The 23,904-nt window shown below is 38.9% G+C and overlaps 2 protein-coding genes across 4 annotated transcripts; one reads left to right on the forward strand and one right to left on the reverse strand.

Moving 5' to 3' along the window:
- The first annotated feature begins 934 nt into the window (after positions 1-934).
- On the forward strand, positions 935-8,861 carry cnga3a (cyclic nucleotide gated channel subunit alpha 3a). The gene is made up of 9 exons (XM_018669808.2): positions 935-1,130; positions 3,065-3,186; positions 3,437-3,526; positions 4,302-4,475; positions 5,174-5,233; positions 5,735-5,962; positions 6,128-6,229; positions 6,317-6,423; positions 6,506-8,861. The coding sequence occupies exons 2-9, from the start codon at positions 3,089-3,091 to the stop codon at positions 7,900-7,902; spliced, it is 2,256 nt and encodes a 751-aa protein (XP_018525324.1). The 5' UTR covers positions 935-1,130; positions 3,065-3,088; the 3' UTR covers positions 7,903-8,861.
- A 143-nt stretch (positions 8,862-9,004) lies between these two features.
- ube3a (ubiquitin protein ligase E3A) lies at positions 9,005-17,900 on the reverse strand. Of its 3 annotated transcripts, none has more exons than XM_018670026.2 (11): positions 17,631-17,899; positions 15,647-15,693; positions 15,034-15,332; positions 13,732-14,942; positions 13,484-13,628; positions 13,001-13,206; positions 12,648-12,812; positions 11,176-11,331; positions 11,013-11,086; positions 10,753-10,896; positions 9,005-10,034 (listed from the first exon to the last, which is right to left on the reverse strand). In XM_018670026.2, coding segments are annotated over exons 2-11 (2,523 nt in total). In that variant the 5' UTR covers positions 15,649-15,693; positions 17,631-17,899; the 3' UTR covers positions 9,005-9,913. The 3 variants fall into 3 exon arrangements, with proteins under 3 accessions (XP_018525542.1, XP_018525543.1, XP_018525545.1); XM_018670027.2 differs by having other exon boundaries at positions 17,523-17,899; XM_018670029.2 differs by lacking the exons at positions 9,005-10,034; positions 10,753-10,896; positions 11,013-11,086 and adding an exon at positions 12,281-12,562 and having other exon boundaries at positions 11,183-11,331; positions 17,631-17,900.
- Between the last annotated feature and the right edge of the window lie 6,004 nt (positions 17,901-23,904).

Here is a 23,904-nt window from a genome sequence, read left to right on the forward strand (position 1 = left end):
TGTGATGAGGGACATCAGCCTAATGATGCCTCTCTCAGTCTGCTTTAATGGCCTTCATTACTGCTTGTCAAGTGTTTTGCTTCAAAAAGCCACATTATGCATGGATACCTCATTCACAGAAGGAGAACTTTTTGCTGTTTGTCTATGCAATACAGCAGAACACAAGGCCTTGAATTTTACCAGCTGGTGTAAACATTCACTCCCTGACCACTATACACCAATACGATTTAATGCAATCCAGTATAACAGATCTGCCACAAACTCATCAGATAGTGCCGTAGCTGGTCGAGGTGAAGCTATTTTAAATGATTCAGACACTGTTCAGTAGTTGATAAAAGCACATCAGATCTCATGAACTAATCACACTTTGTGGAAGTAAAGTCTGTATTTACAAATAAGTTAGTGACTGTAGCTAAGTGGACAGTATAATACAGTATATAGTGGAGTAAAAGTGAAAATACTCAGGTAAAGCTGTACTCAAGTACAGTACTTGAGTAAATGTAATTAGTTACTTTCCATCATAGTGACCCAAAATACCTGTTCTGTTTGTCAGGGCATAAAATACCTCTAAATAAACAGAGTTTTGAATGCTAAACCCAGATTATGATACATACAGTGTGTATATGTATCTTTTAACTGCACAGGTAGCACATGATGTGTGTTTGATTTCCCCAAAACAGCAACAGTCATGCAATATCTCCTTATGTTTGTATAGAGATGTCAGTTGTCTCCAGAAATGAGGGTTTCTTTAATGTAACATTTCAGATAATTTCATGTTTTAGACATTTGACAGATATTATTTTGCTTTATTTCATCATCACTTCACTTGTGTCCACCCGTGGACTGTAGTGGCAGCTACAGTGATAGACAGGACTCCTCCCCTTGTCTGATCTGGGACCTGTCAGATCAGTCTCCACTCTCCTCAACCCGCAGATCCTCTGGTACCAATTATGGGCAGCCGACATCGATAATTTTGGTGACGTTGTGCTCGGACGGAGCGATCGGGAATTTTTCACTGAAGGAAAATTTATTACATGTCTGTTTTGAAAATGGGATTGTCAGGAGGCAACCAGAGGGGAACCGTTTGTTCGGTCGGTTTGGAAAACTCAGTGTGAAAAGGCTTCAGACAGGTGAGCTACCAGCTGAGGCTGTACTCCAACTTCAGACACTTTACAACTTATTGGTGAATTTTTTTCTTCCGTTTTTCTGTATTTTTCCTGTTATATTTAGACTCATTATGGTTAATTTTACCCAGAAAATCTGCATTACAGCAAACAGAAAGTGTAAACTGGAGATACAAGAGTTTTAAGTGAGAACATATTGATACACAGAGGTACACACTGAGAGGCATAATAAGATAATTTAATGTAATGTGAATCATTCGGTTATGAAAATCAAAAATAAATAAATGATGCATTCGCTTTTGTAAAAGCTTTTTAAGATGAGTATATTTGTAAGAGAATATGAAGAAACCATGAAGTCAATTTAGTGAATTTTTCATGTGTAACTGGCTTTAATGTGGATGACGAGTTCTTGAAAAAAAACAAAAAAAACAGAACAAAACATGTCATTTAGGGATGGGGATGTCTTGATGAGTACACAGCCTTCCCACAGGTCACAAGCTTCTTAATGGGTCTTGACCCATGGGTGCTGCAGAACAACTAATCTCCAGGAACAAACACAGTAAAACAGTTAAACACTAATTTTGATCTTAAAGAGCCCTTTATTACACACCCACAAAGGACACACAGTTAAACAATGACAAAGGACATCACAGACTGTAGAGCATAATTTTTATATATTCATCTATTTTAAATGTTGTCCAAGACATTTATCAGCAGCAGATAATACAGAAACTGTCACATTCAATAACAGTATCAGATTTCAAATATCAGATATGAATAAGGTCGAGTATGTTCACTTCAGCCTTTTTCAACATGGTGTATTTTGTATTTATTTATTTTTTTTTCTTACAGTTTCACCAGAACATAAACAATTCTTAATCATCATGAGTTTTGGTATAATCAAACCATAAACCTCTAAGATGGCAGATATTGCCAACACAACACTATGCAGTATCCATTATCCTCAGAACAACTGCACCATCATCTCTGGTCTGTGACTGACTTCAGGTGTAGTTACCATGACTGAAAGAAAGTAAATGTAGAAAATACTGTCATAAAACACATTACAATCACACTGATCTCTAATAACTTTGGTTCTTCGTGCAGTGCATTATACATGTGTGTTCTTGGGTTCGGTCATGATGATGTAACTCACATTCAGTGTACAGACACACTGTAGGCTTTACCTGTTTTCACCCTTTCAGCACTCGGCTTCTTGCTGCTTCTGTCAGTGTGATTTAATTTAGTGGGGGTTGGCTAACTCCCTGGTATTAGCACTAATCTACATGTGTGCACGTGTTACAACCATTGGTGTTTCCCAGAGATCAGTGAGTCATTATTTACCAGCAGACAAAAAAACATTATTTGAAGCAAATAATCCAAAAAAACCCTTCAGACTCACTCATTAGACCTCGCTTTACATGTTACATTTTTAGAGTTTTAATTAGGCAGAAATTTCCACAACAGCCAACACCCAGCTGAACTATATCAAAATATAAAAACATCATGTATTTTTAAAATGCAGTTCTTTACAGGAGCTGACATGGCGGATCTGGCTGTCTCTCCAGACTGTACCCACTACAGAGGAGAATCACTGCCCTCAGTCACGTACAGTTGTACATGTTCTTTAAGCGATGCCCTAATAGACTTAACCTGCTGTATACACGACTGAACATAGCAACTACAGTCTGCCGTAAGCCATAGCTTAGTTATTTTAAAAACAAGCTTCACAGAGAAAGGGCACTGATCTTGTTTAGTGTTAAGGACTTAATGCCAATGTATTTTTAGGTGCAACTGTCAGACAGACAGTGAAAAGTTGCATTTATTAAACACATCAACAATACAGCTCTCATGAGTCTTGATGCTTGATATCTGGCTGGTAAGATCTGATAAATGTACCACAATGTTTCAGTCTTTTTCTCTGTACCTGTGTGCTCCAGGCTAGCACAGCCAGACACAACAACATGGCAAAAATCTGCAGTGAAAACTCCTTTTCAACCAGACAGCGGTTGCCCACCAACACACCTGATGAGCTGGCAGTCATTGAAAATGGAGACAGCAGGTCTGACATCACCATGAAATCTTAAGATTCAATAAATATTCATTATGTGCTAATGTGCAGGTTGGATTTTGGGAACTATCTTGATCACTTTTCTACCCTATCAGTGCCTTTTGCATTGTTGTCCATGTCCTTTAATGGGCCTGATGTCACATTTTATTTAGTATGTTTGACAGACTAGAATTAATTGCTTGGAAGTTGCTTCTTTCTGTTCATGTAGCATGGTCACTTCTTTCAACCTGCTGTCTTCCAGAGCTCACTCTCTTTGTGAAGACAACTCCGAGAGAGCGCTGTCTTCTGAGTCCCACAGAGACTCATTCACAGGTGCTGGGGCAATGGCCAGGTAAACTTCTGTAGTAGCACTTTAAAGTTCTTAGTAGATATTTATCAGTGGTGGAAAGTAACTAAGTTCATTTACTCAAGTACTGTGCTTAAGTACAATTTTGAGGTACTTTTTTATACTTCTGCTCCATTATATTTTTGAATGAAATATTGAACTTTTTAACTCCATCTGGCAGCTCTGGTTGCTAGTTTCATTTCAAATTATATACAATATATACAATACAAATATTAAGTTAAAAAAAACTTTTTGCTTGTAACCCCTTACAAAAAACTGATTTCTAGGTGTGTTTCATTTAAATAACTGTTTATGGTCCAAAGAGGTTGAGAGCAAAAAAGCAAAAAAGGACAGATTCAAAAAATGTACACAAAAAAATAGATTTTTTTTTTTTTTACCCTTTTTGACTGAACTGACCCTCTAAGATGGGAACCACTAAATTCAACTACCTAACCGTATATAAAGTACTTGAAAGTAGCTTGAACAGCTACTACAGTAAAATGGTGTATACACATTAATGCATCACCGTTAACTATTTAATAATGTAATACTGTATCAGTCACAGGGGAAAATTTGTCTGCAGAATGAGTGCTTTTACTCTACTAAAAGTGCTTTTAAGTGCATTTTAGCTTTTACACTGTCACACTGACTGAAGTATAAGATCTGAATACTTCCTCCACCACAGGTATTTACATAATGTGAGAGATGGTATGACTACTGTTTGATTCCTAGGCTAGACGGCTGTCACCTTGTACTCTTTTACCTCCCGCTGACCCTCTAGGCTCTCTTACTTCTTCTTCATGCTGCGAAACTGGGCAACTCACAGAATGAACCCAGAGGCAGAGAGGCATGACTCATTCCTGGAGCGCTTCAGAGGGCCTGAGCTCAAAGAAGTTACCAGTCGAGAGAGCAATGCCCAGTCTGTGGGTTACAACGACACACTCCATAAAAGAAAGTAAGTACTGGACTGTGTAGCAACACCTGGGATGGTCAGTGCCTAAAAGTTAACATTTCTGGACTCACAGTGGCAAAGCACACAAAACAGAACAGTTAATATACAGTACACGAGTAATAATTAATCCCTCAAAGCTTTGATGAGTTAAACTGGTCTGAATGGAACAAGAAAATATTAACGAGTCTTTTAACACCAGTTATATGAACATCATGTGGCCTCCATACAAACCTCCCCCACCAGTGTTATTAGGTTACGAGGAGGATAAGGGTGAAATGAATGAATTAAATGTCAGCTGCATTCTTTGGGACATGTAAACAATGTTTTTGCCAAAATTACCCTCACTCCCATGATATTGGTCTGCAAATGATCTAATGGTCAGTCGCACTTATACATGAATGGTGGGGTTAGCTAGCACCTCAAATCAAATTTTGTAAACATCATCCCAAAGTTCAAGATGAGTCATCAAAAATATTTTCACAGGAAGAGGAAAGAGAGGGAATGAAAAAACTAAATTTGGTTTTTACGTTAAACATGTAACAAGAGATAAATAAATAATCAACACCAGAACACATGGTTAAAACATGGAGTATGTGTTTTTTCATTTCACTGTGTCTTTAAAAAAGACTCAGTCAAAGAGCTTTAATGTCTGACACTGAGAGTTCACTGTGAAAAATCACGTCCTTTATTTCTTTTTAAAGTCTTGCCAGTAAGTTCCCGCTAGCAATGTACAACATGAATAACTGCAACAACACAGACGAGTAAGTGTGTGCATATCTGTGTTTTAAAATAGAGGTAGATTCTTAGAAAAAACAATCATAGCTCATGCTGGACATACTTAGTATCTTTTGTTGTAGCTTATGTGCTATATCCTACAATAAATAGCATAGCCAGTAGTGCAGAAATCCTTTGAAATCATGTCTTTCAATTCTCCATTCCTTCATGGCTTCTTCTCCTGCAATGGGCTGAAAAAACCCTGTCCTTTTGCTTGCTTGAGGACTATTTTGTTGAAAGTAAGGTTGTGAGTTGTACTCATTTATTCTTTGGGAAGTACTTAGATATAAACTGTTCAGGCAACTTGCCTTTGTCATGATGCCATCTGCTGGACAAATGTATGACCTGCACCAGATCTTCCAACAATGTCCTCAATCCAAAATTGTGAAACCTCCAGTAGACCTCCTTCTTGTAGTCTGGTAGACAGTCCCTCATAGACCACCTTCATCTTTTTTCCCCAAAATAAAAACTAAACTTGTGATTCATAGCAAGAAAGAGGACAAAAAAGAGGGGATTAAAAAAGATGAGAAAAAGGAAGAGGAGAAAAAAGATGAGAAAAAGGAGGAGGAGAAAAAAGATGAGAAAAAGGAGGAGAAGAAAGACGGGGACAAGAAGGAAGAGGAAAAGAAGGACGAGAAGAAGGATGAGAAAAAGGATGATAAGAAAGATGATAAGAAAGATGATAAGAAGGACGATAAAAAGAAGGAGGAGCCCCCGTAAGTATACCAGTAGATAGAGTAAGTCCATTGAGACTGGGAAATTTAATTACAGAAAACACATATTGTTATATACATACATACATACATATTGTTTCATATTTGTGAAAAAAAAAACATTAACAAACTCTTGCAACATCAGTTAAGTTTGAGTTATTTTTATAGGAAAGAAATCTGGATTATGGATCCAGCTACAGATCAATACTACAGGTGGCTGACCATCATTGCAGGCCCAGTGTTTTATAACCTGATGATGATTGTAACAAGGTACTGTCCATTTAACATGCATTAAAAATGTATTCCTCACTTAGTGGGATGTTCACTTATTTGACAAGCATTCTAATTGTCCTCTAGAGCCTGTTTTAATGAACTCCAGAACTCCTATACAAAGCTCTGGATATTCTTGGACTACACCTCAGACTTCATCTACTACACAGACACATTTGTCAGATCAAGAACAGGTTGGATTTTTGAAAATGTCTTAAAAATATTTATCTATGCATTATTTGTGTCCATTGTAAATGGTGTATTTTTGTCCCTCAGGGTACTTGGAACAAGGCCTGCTGGTAAAAGATGCCAAGAAACTGAGAAGTAAATACAGAACAACATCTCAGTTCAAGTACGATATGATTTCAATGATACCCACTGATCTGCTGTTTCTGAAATATGGATTCAACAACCCAGAATTTAGATTCAACCGTCTTTGCAAAATGTCAAGGCTTTTTGAGTTCTTTGAACGGACTGAAACCAGAACCAGCTTCCCGAACATGTTTCGAATCAGCAATCTCGTACTTTATATCCTTGTTATTATCCACTGGAATGCTTGCATGTTCTTTGCCATTTCAAAAACCATTGGTTTTGGGTCTGACACTTGGGTGTATCCAAATATCAGCCACCCAGAGCATGGCCGCTTGGCCAGAAAGTATATTTATTCCCTATACTGGTCTACACTTACCCTCACCACCATCGGAGAGACCCCTCCACCAGTCAGGGATGTTGAATACCTCTTCGTCATTGCAGACTTCCTCACTGGTGTCTTGATCTTTGCTAGTATCGTTGGTAACGTTGGTGCGATGATCTCTAACATGAATGCTTCTCGTGCTGAGTTCCAGGCAAAGATTGACTCTATAAAGCAGTACATGCAGTTTCGAAAGGTCACCAAAGACCTGGAGGCCAGGGTCATCAAATGGTTTGACTACCTCTGGACTGAGAAGAAGACCTGTGATGAGAAGGAAGTCTTGAAGAATCTCCCTGACAAGCTCAAGGCTGAGATTGCTATCAATGTCCATTTGGATACGTTGAAAAAAGTGCGTATTTTCCAGGATTGCGAAGCTGGTCTCCTGATTGAATTGGTGCTCAAGCTGCAACCACAGGTGTTCAGTCCTGGAGATTACATCTGTAAGAAGGGAGATATTGGCAGGGAGATGTACATCATCAAGGAAGGGAAGCTGGCTGTGGTGGCTGATGATGGAGTCACTCAGTTTGTAGTGCTCAGTGATGGTGCATACTTTGGGGAAATTAGTATCTTAGGAATCAAGGGCAGTAAGGCAGGAAACAGGAGAACTGCCAACATTAGAAGTGTAGGTTATTCTGATCTCTTTGCACTGTCCAAAGATGACTTGATGGAAGCACTCACTGAGTATCCAGAAGCCAAGAAGGCATTGGAGGAGAAGGGTAAAGCCATCCTGATGAAAGACAACCTGATTGATGAGGCAGTTGCCAATGCCGGTGCTGACCCCAAAGACCTGGAGGAAAAGATCATAAAATTGCAGAACAACCTGGACGTAATGCAGACCAAGTTTTCCCAGCTGATGGCAGAGTTCACCTCCAGCCAGACAAGGATGAAGCAGAGGGTCACTGAGATGGAAGCCAAAGTGAAATCCATACGACCAGAGGACCTGTCTGAAGTGGTGGCTGACAAAGACAAAAAAGTCCAGTAATCTGAAAGATACCTGAGGACTTTACAGCAAATGAAGAGATTTTTCATTAAGAATAGTACTGTGACACTTTTTAAAAGCCCATGTTTATATCTATTTATACATCACGTTCATTATCATCATACTATGTCCAATTGTGTACAGTGTATGCAGCAAATATATATTTTTGTGTGCATGCTATGGTTGACATCCAGTTTCATGTTGTCATGAAACTACTTTAGTATGTTGATCAGAGGTACAGAGGTATGTATGCAAAAAAATGGCTTGTCATAGCTGTAGAATAATGAGGAATGTTTTCTTTTCCTGATCAATATTGACAATTTCCCCTGAAAAAAGTTTCTTAAGTATGAATTGAACACAATATTGCAACAGCAATATCCATTTGATGCTGTATATAAATGTACAAAATAAACTCAAATGCCAGTTCTGTTTATAAGTTGTTATCGGCATACATTATCAGTTGTAAATCTGCAATGTTAAATGTCAATAAACATTAAAATGTTCATGTAACATATATAAAATACTGTAGGTTTTTTTAGGCAATCTTGTCTGCAGCAATGTGAGCACACTGACACGTTGTTCCCATTTTAAAGTTGATATGGTGAACTTAGTAGCAAACATTGGCCTGGTTGTACATCTAGCAACATTAACATTCATTTGGAGATGTGTTTCTGGCCACCTGATGAATAGAAATCCAATATTGATCTCCTTTTAGCTCTGTTTTGGTTTGGCTTTTTAGCCGCTAAATGCCCCATTAAGTTTCACCAGATAATATTGTGCTCTTTGGTGCTGAGCAGGTAAGGCTGATGCCACCAAAAACTACACTACGAGAGTGGTGAGAGTGAAACCAAACAATGAAGCTGTGAGCCAGAAAATCATAACAATGACTTGAAAACTCTGTAGAGATGAGAACTGCAGAGTCCAGTGATAATTCTCTGTGGGTTTGTCACTAAGATCGACCTGATTGTACCCACATTACTCATAGTCATGTGATGCACTGCTAATACAAAAATACTGACTACAGCAGCTTTGAGTTACAATATGCATATCATATGATATAGAAATTATGATGAAGGAATTCCTACAGTGTATACTGAAGACAAAGTTTATAGATTTTTTTCACCTTTATTCACTTTGCATAATTGTTGCTTTACATAAGAGTTTCACATTATCTGCACATTCTTTATGTACCTGAGATATTTGGCCAAATAAAACATTTCATGTGACTCTTATCCTCACATACTTTTGTGCAGTCAGTAATACTTAACAACAAACCAAGAGAAGAGAAAAACTTTTTCAGGATGTGAAAATCTGAACTGACCAGTCAGTGAACACATTCTGAAACGCTGCAAACTACTGAAATCAAACCATCTGGTCAAGTTCACTTTTCACCACACACAGTATTCATTTTAGATTTAACACAAAAGGCACAACAAAGAAATACTTTAAAACAACCTTTAGGTTAGAGGTGAGTGTGTTCTCGGACTGACAGGAAATAGTTTAATTATAAGCTTGTCAGTAAGTGTAATATAAAAGGCTTCACCTCAATATACCACAATGACAATCATAACCAAGAAGCACCATTATCCCCAGTCCACTCAGTTGTAAAAAGATGACCTGAGGACTGATTACTGCTACATTAAGAAGAGCTGCAAAAAATATGACGAGTCAAACTAAATCAGTAATGTATGTGTGTCGGCATTCATTAAAATCCTGTGTATAAGTGCACTTTCACAAATTAAATCTTCTTTATGTTTGCTCAGAAACAAAATACATGTGATAAATGAACTAAGTAATAACTAAGTGCAGTGTTAAACTCCTTGGGAAACATAATATATATGAAACTGACTCTCAAAGGGAGCAAGTTAAAGGCTGACAGTGGAGCTTGACTTGGTAGAGGTTGGTTAGGCACAGGATTACTGCAGCATTTTGTTTCATGGCATTTCCCTCTGTATTGTTGTAATACTCCCTTTTTTGTTAAAATGCAGTCAGAAAACTTTTCCTTGTGGATCTGTCACAGCATCCCAAATCCTTTGGCATAAGTGATGGCCTTGAGGAGTCTTTCTTTCAGTTTTTCTTTGGAGGAGTATTCTGGGAGCAGCAGAGCATTAAAGCATGTGTGAGAAGTTGGTAGCCTGCAAGAAGGGATGAGAGTAAAAACATTGCTGTGCTTGACATTAAGTGGTAAATGGCTGCATTTATAAAACACTTTAATCCAATGAAATTATTTACAGTACAGTTTGCCTCTAATACACTGATTGACACATTGTCAGCAAGTTACTATGCAAGCTACTAGCTTTACCACTGAGAGCATTTTGGTTTCACAAATTAAATCTTCTTTATGCCTGAGCACACTATGCCACGTCAACAGGAGAAGGTGGAGATTGAACTACCAAGTCTGTAATTAGTCAACAACCCGCTGTACCTCCTGGTTGTATGATGAATGTGTGGTGAATCACAGCACAACAATGTAAATTAAAAAATCATCCATATGTGCTGCTCTTATGTTTTCTTCTTTGCCAGAGCATCATAAATTTATTTTTAATTTTACATCCATTGTTTTGATTTGTGTGCGTACACGTTTATAATCATGGGTTATGGCAGTGGTTTGTTTGGGTACAAACAAAATGCTCTGTATCTTTACTCTTTTGACTGACACAAGGACACAAAACAAAGAGGTAGCAAACTGAGAATCTGCTTCACGGAATCATCTTCTGTGGCTGAGAATCTTTGAACAAAACCTCAAATTAAAGCCAACTGTACTGTACTTTGTTTTTTTAGGCCAAAGGAATAAAAGAACTGAAACAGATTTTCAAATCTGTGCCAGTGCTCATTCACCACACTGTTCTGTACCTGTCTGTGTCTGAGCCGTTCTTGGCGATAATCATTTTTAATTTGCCAAGCCCACCAACTGGTGCTCTGTCTGTGCCAGTGGTAAACTGAAGAAACAACCTCTTCTGCTCCTCTCTAAATGAGTGAATTGTTTCCCAGAAATCTCTGTGGGCAGAAAAATAAAGAGAGACTGATATGACCTGCTGCTTAAAACATGCTGTCAGATTATTATTGAAGCACAGAGCACTGGATGTGAAAAAAAAAGGAAAAGCCATACTTACTTGATAATTTGACTATCTTTGCTATAGCCTCCATCATATTCTGTGGTCTTTTCAAGTGCTTCAAAGTCAAGTTTCTGCAAAATCACAAGAGATTGCTCTGTAAGTCATAAAACACTGGCTACAATAAAGCAACAAAAATCAAAATTAATGTTAGCTTTCTCACCCTGCTTCCACAAATAAGGAGCTCTACTTCCTCTGGTCTAAACAAATATTTCAGTGGGGACTCATTTGTGACCATGAGGAAACCTTTTTTGAAGGCTCTGAATTGTCTCTCCACACTCTTGTTCAGTATGTATTCAGCATACAGATCCACAAACTCCTGTGAATTATAGATGTACAAAGCAGAAACACATTTTAATATACAGTAAAGCAATTGCTCAACATGAACATTTTATTAGGAATGAAGACCTAAAGGTACTGTCAATGAAATAACCACCCTCCACTGCTAAGGCAGATTCTCTGTAGCTCTTGAACTAAAAAAACAGTCAAAATTAAACATAATCAACCCTCACAAAGAGAACTGTTGTGTTTTAAAGCAAGATTAAGAAAGATTAAGAACATGTATACCTTCTGAGAGAAGGTATACATGTTCAACCTTGCTTAAATTAGTATACACAGGGGTTTTGCTGCTCAGCCTTATTTGGTCTGGTATGACCAGTAGCGTGTGGCAAATGTTAGGTAGTTAGGCAGCCAGTTTGCTTACTTAATTACTCCTATCCACTTTATACTGCCATATGTTACTATTTCTATACAGTAACTAACTTAAACTTACTAAATTTTAATCCGCCAATTACAAGACAATGATAAAAATGAGGATTGTCCCTTATCCCTGATCCTGTTTGAGACATTCATGGACAGGATCTCAAGGCGCAGCCGAGGTGAGGAGAGTGTCCTGTTTGGGGACCTCAGAATTGCGTCTCTGGTGTTTGCAAATGATGTGGTTCTGTTGGCTCCATCAGACCATGATGTTCACTACACACTGGGGTGGTTTGCAGTAGTTGGGATGAGTCTGAAACCATGGTTCTAAGCCAGAAAACAGTGGATTGCTCCCTCCACCTGGGGTGAGAGTTACTGCCCCAACTGAAGGAGTTCATGTATCTTGGGGTCTTGATCATGAGTGAGGGTAGAATGGAGCGAGAGATTGATAGGGGATTGGTACAGTAGTAATGTAGTAATATAGAGTTGTATTGGATCATTGTGGTGAAGAGGGAGCTGAGCCAGAAGACAAAGCTCTCAATTTACCAGTCAATCTACATTCCAACCCTCACCTATGGTCACAAGCTTAAGGTAATGACCGGAAGAATGAGATCGCAAATACAAAGGGCTGAAATGAGTTTCCTCCGCTGGGTGTCTGGGCTCAGCCTTAGAGACAGGGTGAAGAACTCAGACATCTGGAGGGAGCTTGGAGTAGATTTGTTGCTCCCTTGGGTCGAAAGGAGCCAGTTGAGGTATTTTGGGCATCTGGTTAGGATGCCTCTTGTGCACCTTCCTTTGGAGGATTTCTGGGCACGTCCAACTGGAAGGATAACCTGGGATAGACCCAGAACCCACTGCAGAGATTACATATTTTATTTTGCCTGGGAGAATAAAAAAGGATCTGGGGTATCCCACTTAAGTGGATTTTAAACACTTCACCTGTCTATTCTCCTTGGTTACAGGGATCTGGTCTCCCTGTTCCTTCAAGTCATACAATATTGGGTTTCCAAAAAGATCTGTGTGTGATATCTGGAAGGTGAGCATCATGTCTTCCTCCACATTGCCAGTATACTCAAGCAATCCCTTCAGGCTTTGGTAGAGAGCCTGCAACAGGAGAAACATTGGCTGACAAGTGATACAGTGAACCTACAGCAATAGAAGATCTGAATTTGTGACTGTGGTTTCTTTCTAGCAACTCTAAAAACTGCTGCACATGTACAACATTTTAGAAATACAGGACTGATATTTAGTCTTTCACAGTGTATTAACAACTTCAGAGAAAGTTACTATACTGGATGTGAGTCTGACAGGTCCAAGTAGGTCCCTTTCTTGCCCATGAGTTTCCTGTAGACAACCATAGGGAAATGGACATCCAGAATGCAGTTGTTGTAAATGGCGAGCCCTAGGACGATTCCAATAAGAGTGTACTGTGCTTCATTCTCAAGTGAGGATGAATTGAACCAGAAAAGTTTTGTATCCTCGTCGTAGGTGAACATTCCTGTTCAGAAAATCAAAGAGTGAGAGAAAAACTGAACCTTTGGACAGAGCAATGCTAGCTCTTTCTGCTGTTTCCAGCCTTTGTACCAATCTAACTTTCACCTGGCTGCCACTTCATATCTAACAGACCAATATGAGTAGTATCTGTCTTCTCAGCTTACTCTTAGCAAGAGAGTACATTTTCCAAAATATGAAACTATAAAATTAATATGATGTAAAACAGGGATTTTGCAGTTTTTATATGTGAAACAAATGGTAACAGTTTAAAATAGTCTCACCTATGTCGAGATTGAAGATTTCCTCCAAGACCAACTGAAAGAACTCCTTTGATACGCCCCCTTCGTCTACACCTTGCTCCCCCTCAAACTCAACAAACAGCTGCTTCTTCAGGTCTGATGGGTTCTCCATGGAAATCATCTCCAGCTACAACACAGGGGAGGGGAGGAGGGATAAATTAACCGACAAACACAGAGGAACTGAGTCAGTTCAATATGACAATAATGCAACATATAATGCTGTGACTCACGCTGACGAGGGCGTCATCGATGATGTGATCTCTGCGAACTTTAAGCTTAAGATAGGGGTTGGGCTGCTGGCCCTGAACCATGCTGTAGAGGGCGGTGAGGCGTCGCTCGCTGTACATCCTGATTCTGTTGTCATAGTACAGTCCTTGGTTCTTGGTGATGACATTGAGGATGAAGGGGCAGCTCTGAAAAGAAAACTTAGTTTCAGCATTGACTTTGAAGAAGGTGAAATCTTTGTCCATCTCCACTACGTCATTCAGTGACTCGTTAATAAAATCCTCAGAGGGGATGAGGGGTCTTCTGCTATCGATAGGCCGAACTCCCAGTTCTTTCTCCAAAGGATCAATCCGAGGACTCTTCTTATAGAGCCGCTCCTCACCTAGCAGTTCATGCAGGGTGAGCTCATCGGACTCCTCATCCTCCTCGTCTTCCTCGTTGTGCTCAATATCCACGTCACCACCCAGGATACTTGCATAGAAGACAATCTTTAAACACTGGGTTGCAGCCACCACAGTCTCGTCATCATTCACCAGATTCTCAGCATCGTATTCATTGCTGACAACTGTGAAAGTGATGAGCTGTTGGAAGGTCTCCATCATACGGCGGATGTGTGGGAGACTGTACGTTGACCAGAGCTTTGACAGTCTTGCAAGTGCAGTCACTGGCAGTTTGCTCATTGCCTTGCAGAACTGTGGCAAAGCCACTTCAAGGTACTCTGGACTGTGAAGATTACTGTTCTCCATAACAATGATGAAGATGTTCAGGTAATCTGGGTTTGTTTCATATACATCAAGGTATTCCAGGTCAAGTTCCATATTTGGAGTGAGGTAAACAAGTGCGTTCACAAGAGCTGTCTCCACCTGGTCGATGGTTAGAAGTCTGTCATAGACTCTCCTCACGGCATCAATGTCCACAGTAACCTCACAGGGGTTAAACATTTCATTAGGAGACTCATTTGGTAAAGCAGCTGCAGAGGAGGCACCCATCTTTTCCGGGGGTTGCTCACTGTGCTTCTCCTGCTCGTTCCCATCTGTTGGTGTACAAGAGCCCAGGTTTTCAGTGGTGTTTGGTTCATTCTTCCTAAAACTCTTCATCAACGCTTCTGCATTGGAGAAAACTCTGCCAATGACACGGATGAGAGCAGAGTAGTCCCCTTTCTCCTCACAGACACTCAGGATCATACATACAGTGTTTTCTGTGAGGTAATGCACATCTGCAACAAAACAGCGAATTGAAAAATGGATTATGAGAGTGATCGGAATCAAAGTCAGTGTCTATAAAAATCTGAGTTAGTTTTACAGTACCTGAGAAGTCCTCCTTGGGGGGAAAAAGGTCCTTATCACTCATATTACTGTCCAGCTGAGTGTTTTCGTCAGCACTGGAGTCTGGGTGGGAGGTGTCAGATTCTTTCTTGGAGGGGTGAGGACAGAGTTTGGCATTAATCTTAAACAGCTCAAGTGCTTTGGCAGCAGCTGAATTGTTATCCAAAGGTTGAAAATCACAACATGATGCGCAAAACTCATTCGTGCAGTTGCCATTTCCACAGCCCTCAGTTAACTGCCGAAAGTAGCGCTCAATTAGATGCTTTGCAGTCGCTCTGTTCCTGTATAAGATATTCAAACAGGAAGACAGACTGATGATTCATCAATGGTTAGCAACAAGCTTAAACACATACTTGCAATGCAAGTAATAAAAAAATTCTGATGTGTTTTGCAACCCTACATAACTGAATACCGAACAAGCACATTTTCTGGTTTTAAAAGACTAAACCATAATGACACAAAGAGAGGAATCACAGATAAAGAACATTAAAGGGTGCTGCTATTCTTTAAGAAATATTAGTTTAACTAATTGCATGTAAATTAGTTTTGCTACTACTCTAACTACGTGAGTGCAAGACCTAACAGAGTAGCTTACATTCGGCTGGATTCAGGGATCCTTATGCAGGCACAAAGGACGGTCCACTGAAAAAGATTTGAACAATTTTTTAAAATGATGTTTAGTTAGTCTGCTGTGAATTTACAGTACTGCCTATAATTAAAGATGGCTTCCACTCTTAAATAAATCAGTCAACTGATCGGTTTTTAGGTTCTTTGTTCAAGAACCTAACAACAAAGACATTTTAGAGCAACATGAATGATGAACCACTGTATTGATCACAACTGGAAAATACACTCAAAAGAGAGTACATCCTCTTTGAATTCTATGGTTTTACTTATCAGGACATAATAAAAAACATCGGATCCTTAGCTGGTTATAAAATTAGCTAAAATCAACCTCAGACATGTGACAGCAACGCATGATATATTACACCGCTGCATTATTATTATTTTTTTTAACATAAACTAGTCGAAATTGCATGTGTGAAAAATTAAGATACCCTTACTGCTTAAATAGGAATTAAGAGGGTAAGTAGCGGCCAGGGGCTGCTTATCAGATGCCCTTGATTAATTGATCATCAGCAAATGTGACCATCTCTATAAAAGCAGAAATTTTGGCAGTTTGCTGGTCTGGAGCATTCAGGTGTGTGTTAACACAATGCCGAGGAGAAAAGACATCAGCAACGATCTTAGAGAATAAATTGTTGCTGCCCATCAATCTGGGAAGGCCATTTCCAAACAATTTGAAGTCCATCATTCTACAGTGAGAATGATTATTCACAAGAGGAGAACATTCAAGACAGTTTCCAATCTTCCCAGGAGTGGACATCCTGCAAATTCACCCCAAGGTCAGACTGTGCAAAAACCCAAGAGCGACATCTCAGACCCTACAGGCCTTATAAGCATGTTAAGGTTTAAGGTTAAATGTTAAAGTTCATGACAGTACAATCAGAAAAAGACTGAACAAGTGTGGCTTGTTTGGAGTAATTGCCAGGAGAAAGCCTCTTCTCTCTCTGAGAAAGAAAAGAATCAAGGTGTTGCAATAGCCCAGTTAAAGTTCAGACCTCAACCCAACTGAAATGCTGTAGCCTGACCTTAAGGGAGCTGTTCATAAATCAATGCCCACAAATTTCAATGAACTGAAGCAACGTTGTAACGAAGAGTGGGCTAAAATTCTGCCACAACGATGTGAGAGAATGAGAAAGTAATTTAGAAAACCATTACTTCAAGTTATTGCTGCTGAAGGTGGTTCTACAAGCTACTGAATCCTGGGGTGTATTTAATTTTTCACACTTGGTTTCTCCATTTTGGCTTCATTTTTGTTAAATAAATAATGACACAGTGGAATCTGTTGGGTGTTGTTTTACATATGGTAATGCCAAGCCAAGAGGCTGATATCAATATCAGTATTTGAGAATTTGATATTTACGAACGATATATTGGTCTATATAATTATATACACACATATTTATTTTAATTGTTTGGTTTTTTTTTTTAACATAAACAGAAGATGTGTATGGAGTCTGACATTTTACAACTGGAAAATCAGTTTCATAAGAAACAATTATTTTGCCATTCTATGTTTTTAATTAACAACTGCATATTAGCCCAAGATAAATAAGGTAAATAATGGGAAATAAAGCTATGTTTTACTGTTCAATATTCAGCAACTCCTAAGAACACAAACAACAATAAAAACAATAAAATACAGGCAACCATTTGTAAAAACAAAACAACACTCAAAAGTTACGGCTGAAAAGAACTGTTAATTGACACTGTATTAACCCTGGTCAAATTATGTTTATTAGCCACATGTCACCAACATGACATTGCAAAATCCTGACAGCAGACCACCACCAGCTGTCAAACACAACTGATTTAAATGGTAAGAACAAATTACTGCGTCTACCCACCTTTACCACCTCCAGCTAATTTATTATCGACGGACCAAGCAGACAATGTGAACCGTGTGAAACAACGTTACATGCAGTGTCACGTCTCGACCAGCTTCATGTACCGACCTGTGATTTTTTGAAGGATAGTTCTGCCTCTGTCAGTGACAGTGCAAAAATCTCTCGGTCAGTCTGACAGCGGCTGTTTCAGCGACATTCAGTCCACCCGAGCTTCCGTCGCTCCGTTTCAGGATCACTTTGTTCACCACAAGTAAATACGCTGTAATGTGACAACGTCAGGAAGTCATGAGACTTTAATTCTATGTCAGGGCAAAATATTATCCTCTACCATCTTGTAAACAACAGCGCTACATATCCCGGCATGCAATGCGAGGTTGTCACACACGTACCTACACCCCTCCGACGACAGAAACACACCAGTGCTAACATTAGTCCCCTGTAGCAACTACACAGAGTTTATGCTAGCCACCACGTTTTTTTTTTCTACCTCTGACAATTCGTTTACTCATTGAAACACTGTGATTTAGGTAACACAGGCAGGACGGTGAAGTTCATTATTATTCCCTTCCCATATCTGTCACTGAGGGCAGACTCAATAACAGAAACACTCTCTCTTCTCTGTATAATGTAATACAATTCAACAGCATCACAAACTACAGCCTCCAAAATGTACATGTGAAATAATATATTGAAATACAAATCTAAAACTAAATAAATAACAAAAAATCATTACAAGCATGTTCACTTATTAAAAAATGATTGTGTATTATGGTTTTCTTTCATTAGTTCTCGTGTGTGCAGTGGTCAATGAAGTATTCAGATTCTACAATGTGAGTAAAAGTGTCAGTAACACAATGTGGAAATATTCCATTATCCATACAAGTCCTGCTCTCAAAACTCTTGTACAAGTACAAAAGTATTAACAGCAACATGTTCACTTGCTAACAAGCATTCCCAAGTACTGGGTTCACATTTCAAAACTCCTCAGTACAGCAGCTTCTAACTGATTTGTCACAAAATACATTCAGTGATCCTGTCTTTCAAAACTGATGAAATGTTTCTCACTCAGACTGCTAACTAAAAATGTTATGTTCAAAACCTGAAAACATAACACTCAGTTACTATAAATTAGACATTTGCTACATTTCCATCTGAACAGATATTTTAAAAAACATACATGAAATCCTAACTGAGACATACAGCACTGAGCCTATTATCATTCCTTGATTACCTCTATTTAAGACTTGTGCCAGGTGAGGAAATGGGACAAATGAAGTGAAATCTAGAACATTGTGTTATTGCATGGGACAATGTGGTGTTTCACCGCTCTCTCCCAGTCACAGAGGTGGTTTACAGCTCCTCCAGGATTGTGTCACTTTTCCTTCCACCTTACTTTCCATTACTCAGCCCCACAGAGGAATTCCTCTCCTCATGGAGGTGGAAATGTTATGACCACCAGCCACATGATCAGATGTCCCTCTTGGACACAATGAATGTTGGATGTTTGGACGGATGAAATCTACAGAAGCCTGCCAGGGATGAATGAGGCTGCAGAAAGATTTTTCCTGGAGAGTATTGATGAGAGGATATTAGCTATAGTGCAGACTAAAAAAGACTGTGGTCAAATGCAGACTTGTTAAAAATTATAGAGTATAGAGAAATGTGGTTTACTGATTCTACAAAAACAAAAACAAAAAATTAATTACATTAATATACTGTTAGGTGGCTTCATCTGTAACAATGCATCATATTTTATGAGATGATGATTTGGTATGTGTGTAAAATCTGTGAAGTAACTAGGAATTACAACATTTCACCTCTTACTATGTGCATATGTAGCAGGAGTTTATGCAAACTGTCTATTTTTAAATTGGATGTCTTCTTTTGGAAGTACATGAAAAAATAGCAGGACCTCTATTGGCTAATATAATATATTGCCTCAGTTCTTATCTTAGTTCTTGTCTCTAACTACAGTAAATTTTTAATAATAACTATTATATATATTTAACATGATCTGGGGGGCAAAATTAGTGTGAATAATTTTACTGAGGAGATACTCACATATGTCACAGAAGTGGGAGAATAGTGTGTTGTAATCATGTTTGCTGGCTGTGTTGATGGGCGCCAACACACAGTGCAATCTAATTCATAACCTCTGAATCATATTCATAAACCATAAATCAAAACTGGCATATGTAGCAGGTAGTCAAACCCCTGCTGTGCCATTCTGCAACGGGGCCTTGTAAATTATGCATTATCTAATCCATGTGCATTGCTCTCATGGTGCTGAAGAGATGTTTGTTATTCTGTCAGCATTCAAGCTCGATATAGAGTGTTACACGTAGTGCCATATTTGGTTTCTCTTTCAAAATGATGTGTCAAACTGCATGCTGAGAAGATTTCATCTTAAACCTCAGGGTGCACTGGAGGTCAAAATATAGTAAATACAGGAGTTATACATGAGATTACAGCAGAGTCTAAAATGGAAATAAACTTTTGTTCTTACAATAACTGGCTGCATTTATATGTTATTAGGCTCATGTTCCTGAAAACTATCAAGCTGCTTATCATACCTATAAATAGATGCATGCTAAAATTAGTTCTAGTATTAAAAAAGACATCATGCTGAATAAAAGGATGTGATGGACAGCATTAATTACCATCCTTTTGTTTCTCTGTGAGAGTGTACTGTGGATTTGAAATTACTGTGGGTTGTGGCTGCAGTAATGCACATGATCACTGGGGGACACTGTAAGCACACAAAGCATCAGGCATGTAGCTCATGAACACTTCTCACAAGTGATTCTTTCTTTCTTTCTTTCTTTCTTTCTTCCTTTTATTTCTTTCTTTCTTTCTTTCTTTCTTTCTTTCTTTCTTTCTTATATTTTAGATTATTTATGGCTCATTATCATATTATCTCTCACAAGTTGTATTGTGTCGACATGACAGAACCTGTCTAACGACTTAAAACTATCTAGTAATTCATGAGCAAAAACCAGAACAAACAAACAAATAAAAAAACAAAAAAGAAAACAAAGAAAAGAAAGAAAAAACTATTTTGTGGTGGAATGTAACTAAGCACATTAAATCATGTATGGCACTGAGGTACAATTTTGAGGTCATTGCACATTATTGGAAGTACTCCAGTACTACTAATGACTAATACTCTCTGTCCAGCTATATTTACTGCTACCTTTTCAGATTAAGAATTTACATAAAAACATAATAAGGCTGTAAAATAATGAAGTAAAAATGTCAAATTCTTGATAAATATTAAGCTAGTTGTTCCCAGCCTCTGTGGCTTGTGACTCCTGACTAAAGGTCTTTTTTGGGGGCATCTTGTCACATTTCAGATATCCATGAGCATTCCACCTCTAAGCCTCTCAGCTGGTTTCATTTAAATAACTGTTTGACTTACCTTTTGTATGAAATGCAAAACTACAGACACACAATTTAAATATATAATTGCCCTTTTTATTTTTTTGTCTTAGTTTGAAGAGATGTCAGCAGCTGAACACATGTTCATTCTCTGATGCATTTATTCCACCAGCACAGCTGCATGCAGGAAAAGGGAGGCAGCTCTATTAATCTACACTAAAGTCTGCAGTGCAGACACAAACTTGTTTCGTCATTTCTAAGTGACCGTTCTGCAGAGATTAGTATGTTTAATGTTTCAAAAGGAGGAAATTAAGGGTTCATCAGCCACTGGCTCAGGTAAAGATCTACACTGAACATTCGCAGATACTGGTGGCCATAACTTTCTACTGTATGTGTGATAAAATGTGGTTATATCATTGCCCTCCCAGCCATTTGATATGGATTAAGAGCGCCTAAAATTGACATCATCATGGCAATTCTCTTTTCCTGGAACATATCAATTAACCTCAGTTGTACTGCTGGCAGTTTGGGAATGTGACTGCAGGGTGGTACAGAGTTCAGGAGAGGACACTGAAGGTTGCATGTAGGACAGGTCTGTAGTGAGGAGTGTAGGATTATTTTATCATGGTTGTTAAGTGTTTCCTGGAAGTGTGCCATACAGCGAACAGAGACAGGGGTCAGTGAGGCAATCAAGACAGAGCTGACGTCTTCAGGATACATGTCCTGTAGAAGCATGAAAGCCTCATCTCTGACCAGCCTCCTCACATGTGACTCATAACGATAATAAGAATTCATAAACCCGGAGGATTTTTGGCACTTCAGCAGAATGTGAGTGTGAGCGTTGATATCATCACAACAATGGGGGCAAATGGTCAACTGAAATGTTTATGAGGCAAAAACAAGGAATCTGCTTATATCTCAGTTTATACCTCACACTGTTTTCACAGCATGAAGGTCCTTGTTGTGAAACATCCTCCTGCTCTTTTTCTACATTGAGTTTGATTGTTGGTTTTTCAGCTTTCCTAGCTGTGTGGCTCCAGGGATGGCAATGATGGTCAATGGGCCAGACAAGAATAACTCAATTATATGATGGATTACTGTGGCATATTGCACAGACATTCATAGTCCCTAGAGGATGGTGCTGCCATGAGGTTGACTCTTTTAGTTTTTAGTGAAATGTTTTGACAACTACTGGATGGATTGCCATGACTTTTTGTACAGGTAACCCTGGTCCTATAGATGATGAAGGTAATGAATCCCATGACTTTTCATCTGGGCACACTGGCAGGTCAAATCACTTATCCAGTGCTTGCATCGCTTGGGTGGGTGGATTGGTACAAGATTTTGACATTCTTGTTTCCAAGAGGATGAATTCTGCTGCTTATGGTGACTCCTTCACTTTTTATCTACTGCCACCATGATGTCCACAGTGGTGGAATCACTAATCATTTTGCTGAGTTGAATAATTCAGCTCAGGTCAAAGATTCATAGTCACTGACTACATGTAGTTTGTTCACTTTTTCCCAGGTCACCATGCAAAGGTACTTCAGTGAGTACATCAGTAGATGAACACATCACAGCTTATAAGGCCTGATGTTCATGTATGTATCATATAAATACAGTAATGATAGTAATAATTAGTCTTGTTTTTTCTAGGAAACAGGAGCCCTTTTCCACCCACAATGCAGGTCAGAGGAAGTGGAGACTCTACATTATAGTAGGTGTTTGTCTATCTCTGTGTGTGTCTCTAGCATTTCTGTTGGATGGATTCCTGTGACAGTGGGAAGTTATACTGAAAAAGACCAAAATGCTTTGGATAAGCCACTCCTACGTGATAGTACAGAATGGGGCCTAATAAAGCCTCCACAAACTGGAAGACAGATGGCCCTGGTTCGCAGAAAGCCTTCATTTGTTATTTGGAATCAAAAGTGATGCAGTGCATATCTACACTGGTGTAAATGAACAAGTCTTCAAGTCTTCTCAGCAAAACACTACACTTGGAAGAGTGGAGAGGAGAGGCTGCAAGGCTTTTAAAACATAAACAATTCCCATAATCCAGTTCTCTGACGGCTTCACCGGACCAAGTTATTTACAAGGCAGCTTAGGAAATTGAAAATGTCCTGATTTAAGCTTGTTAAAATGATGGGTCATGAAGCAGGTCAAGGCCACTTTAATGACCAGAATCAATGGAGCTCCTCTATGATAAAATGCAAATTAAACTCCATTAGCTTCTGCAGAATTAGTCTCCTGTCTGTCTGTTGACTGCAGGTCATCAAGAAAGTAATTAGAGAAAATGAAAGAAGACTGTGAGGAATCCCTCATTTCCAGAGTGGAGCCTGTTTAATTATATGATCAATCTTTTACATGAATACCCATAACACAATATGTGATAGGTGTGACAAAAATCTATTTAATTCCATGTGCTGTTTACCTAATGCCACTAAGAGCAGATGAACCACAAAAAATATTGTTGTGTGGACACTAAAGCTTTGCACAATGGCACTAAAGTTCCACAGTTACACACACAGTGTGCAGAAAAAACAGCTGATCAATTTGACTGGTTTACACTTGGGCTTTGAAAGAGATGGAGAGAGCAGTGCTGCAAAGGTAGAGGAGTCATCATTATCTGTGTGTTTAGATGAGGAACCTGCTCTTGCAAAGTGCAGTGGCGGTCAGTAATTGCAGTGCCTTGCTAAAGGCAGCATCAGCAGAGCCTTGTCTGTCCCTTTCCCCTCATCATACCTTAAAAGAAACATTAATAACATCCACCACACTGAAGATGTGATGGACACCAGGCAAAGACAAACCGCTGCACCTCCAGGCCAAAGATCATCCATCTTCTGATGGACTCTCATCTCACTAGCCCCTTCAGAAACTGGAGCTTCTTTGACAAGCAAATGTACCGAGTTAAGTTAAAAGTCAAGCTATGTGTAAATATGTCAACTATGTCAATAGTTAAGTCAGTGTGCAGTTGCAAACTGATTTTTTTTTTTTTTTTGCCTGA

The sequence above is a fragment of the Lates calcarifer genome, linkage group LG17 (genome assembly GCF_001640805.2).
Source record: "Lates calcarifer isolate ASB-BC8 linkage group LG17, TLL_Latcal_v3, whole genome shotgun sequence".
NCBI lineage: Eukaryota > Metazoa > Chordata > Actinopteri > Centropomidae > Lates > Lates calcarifer.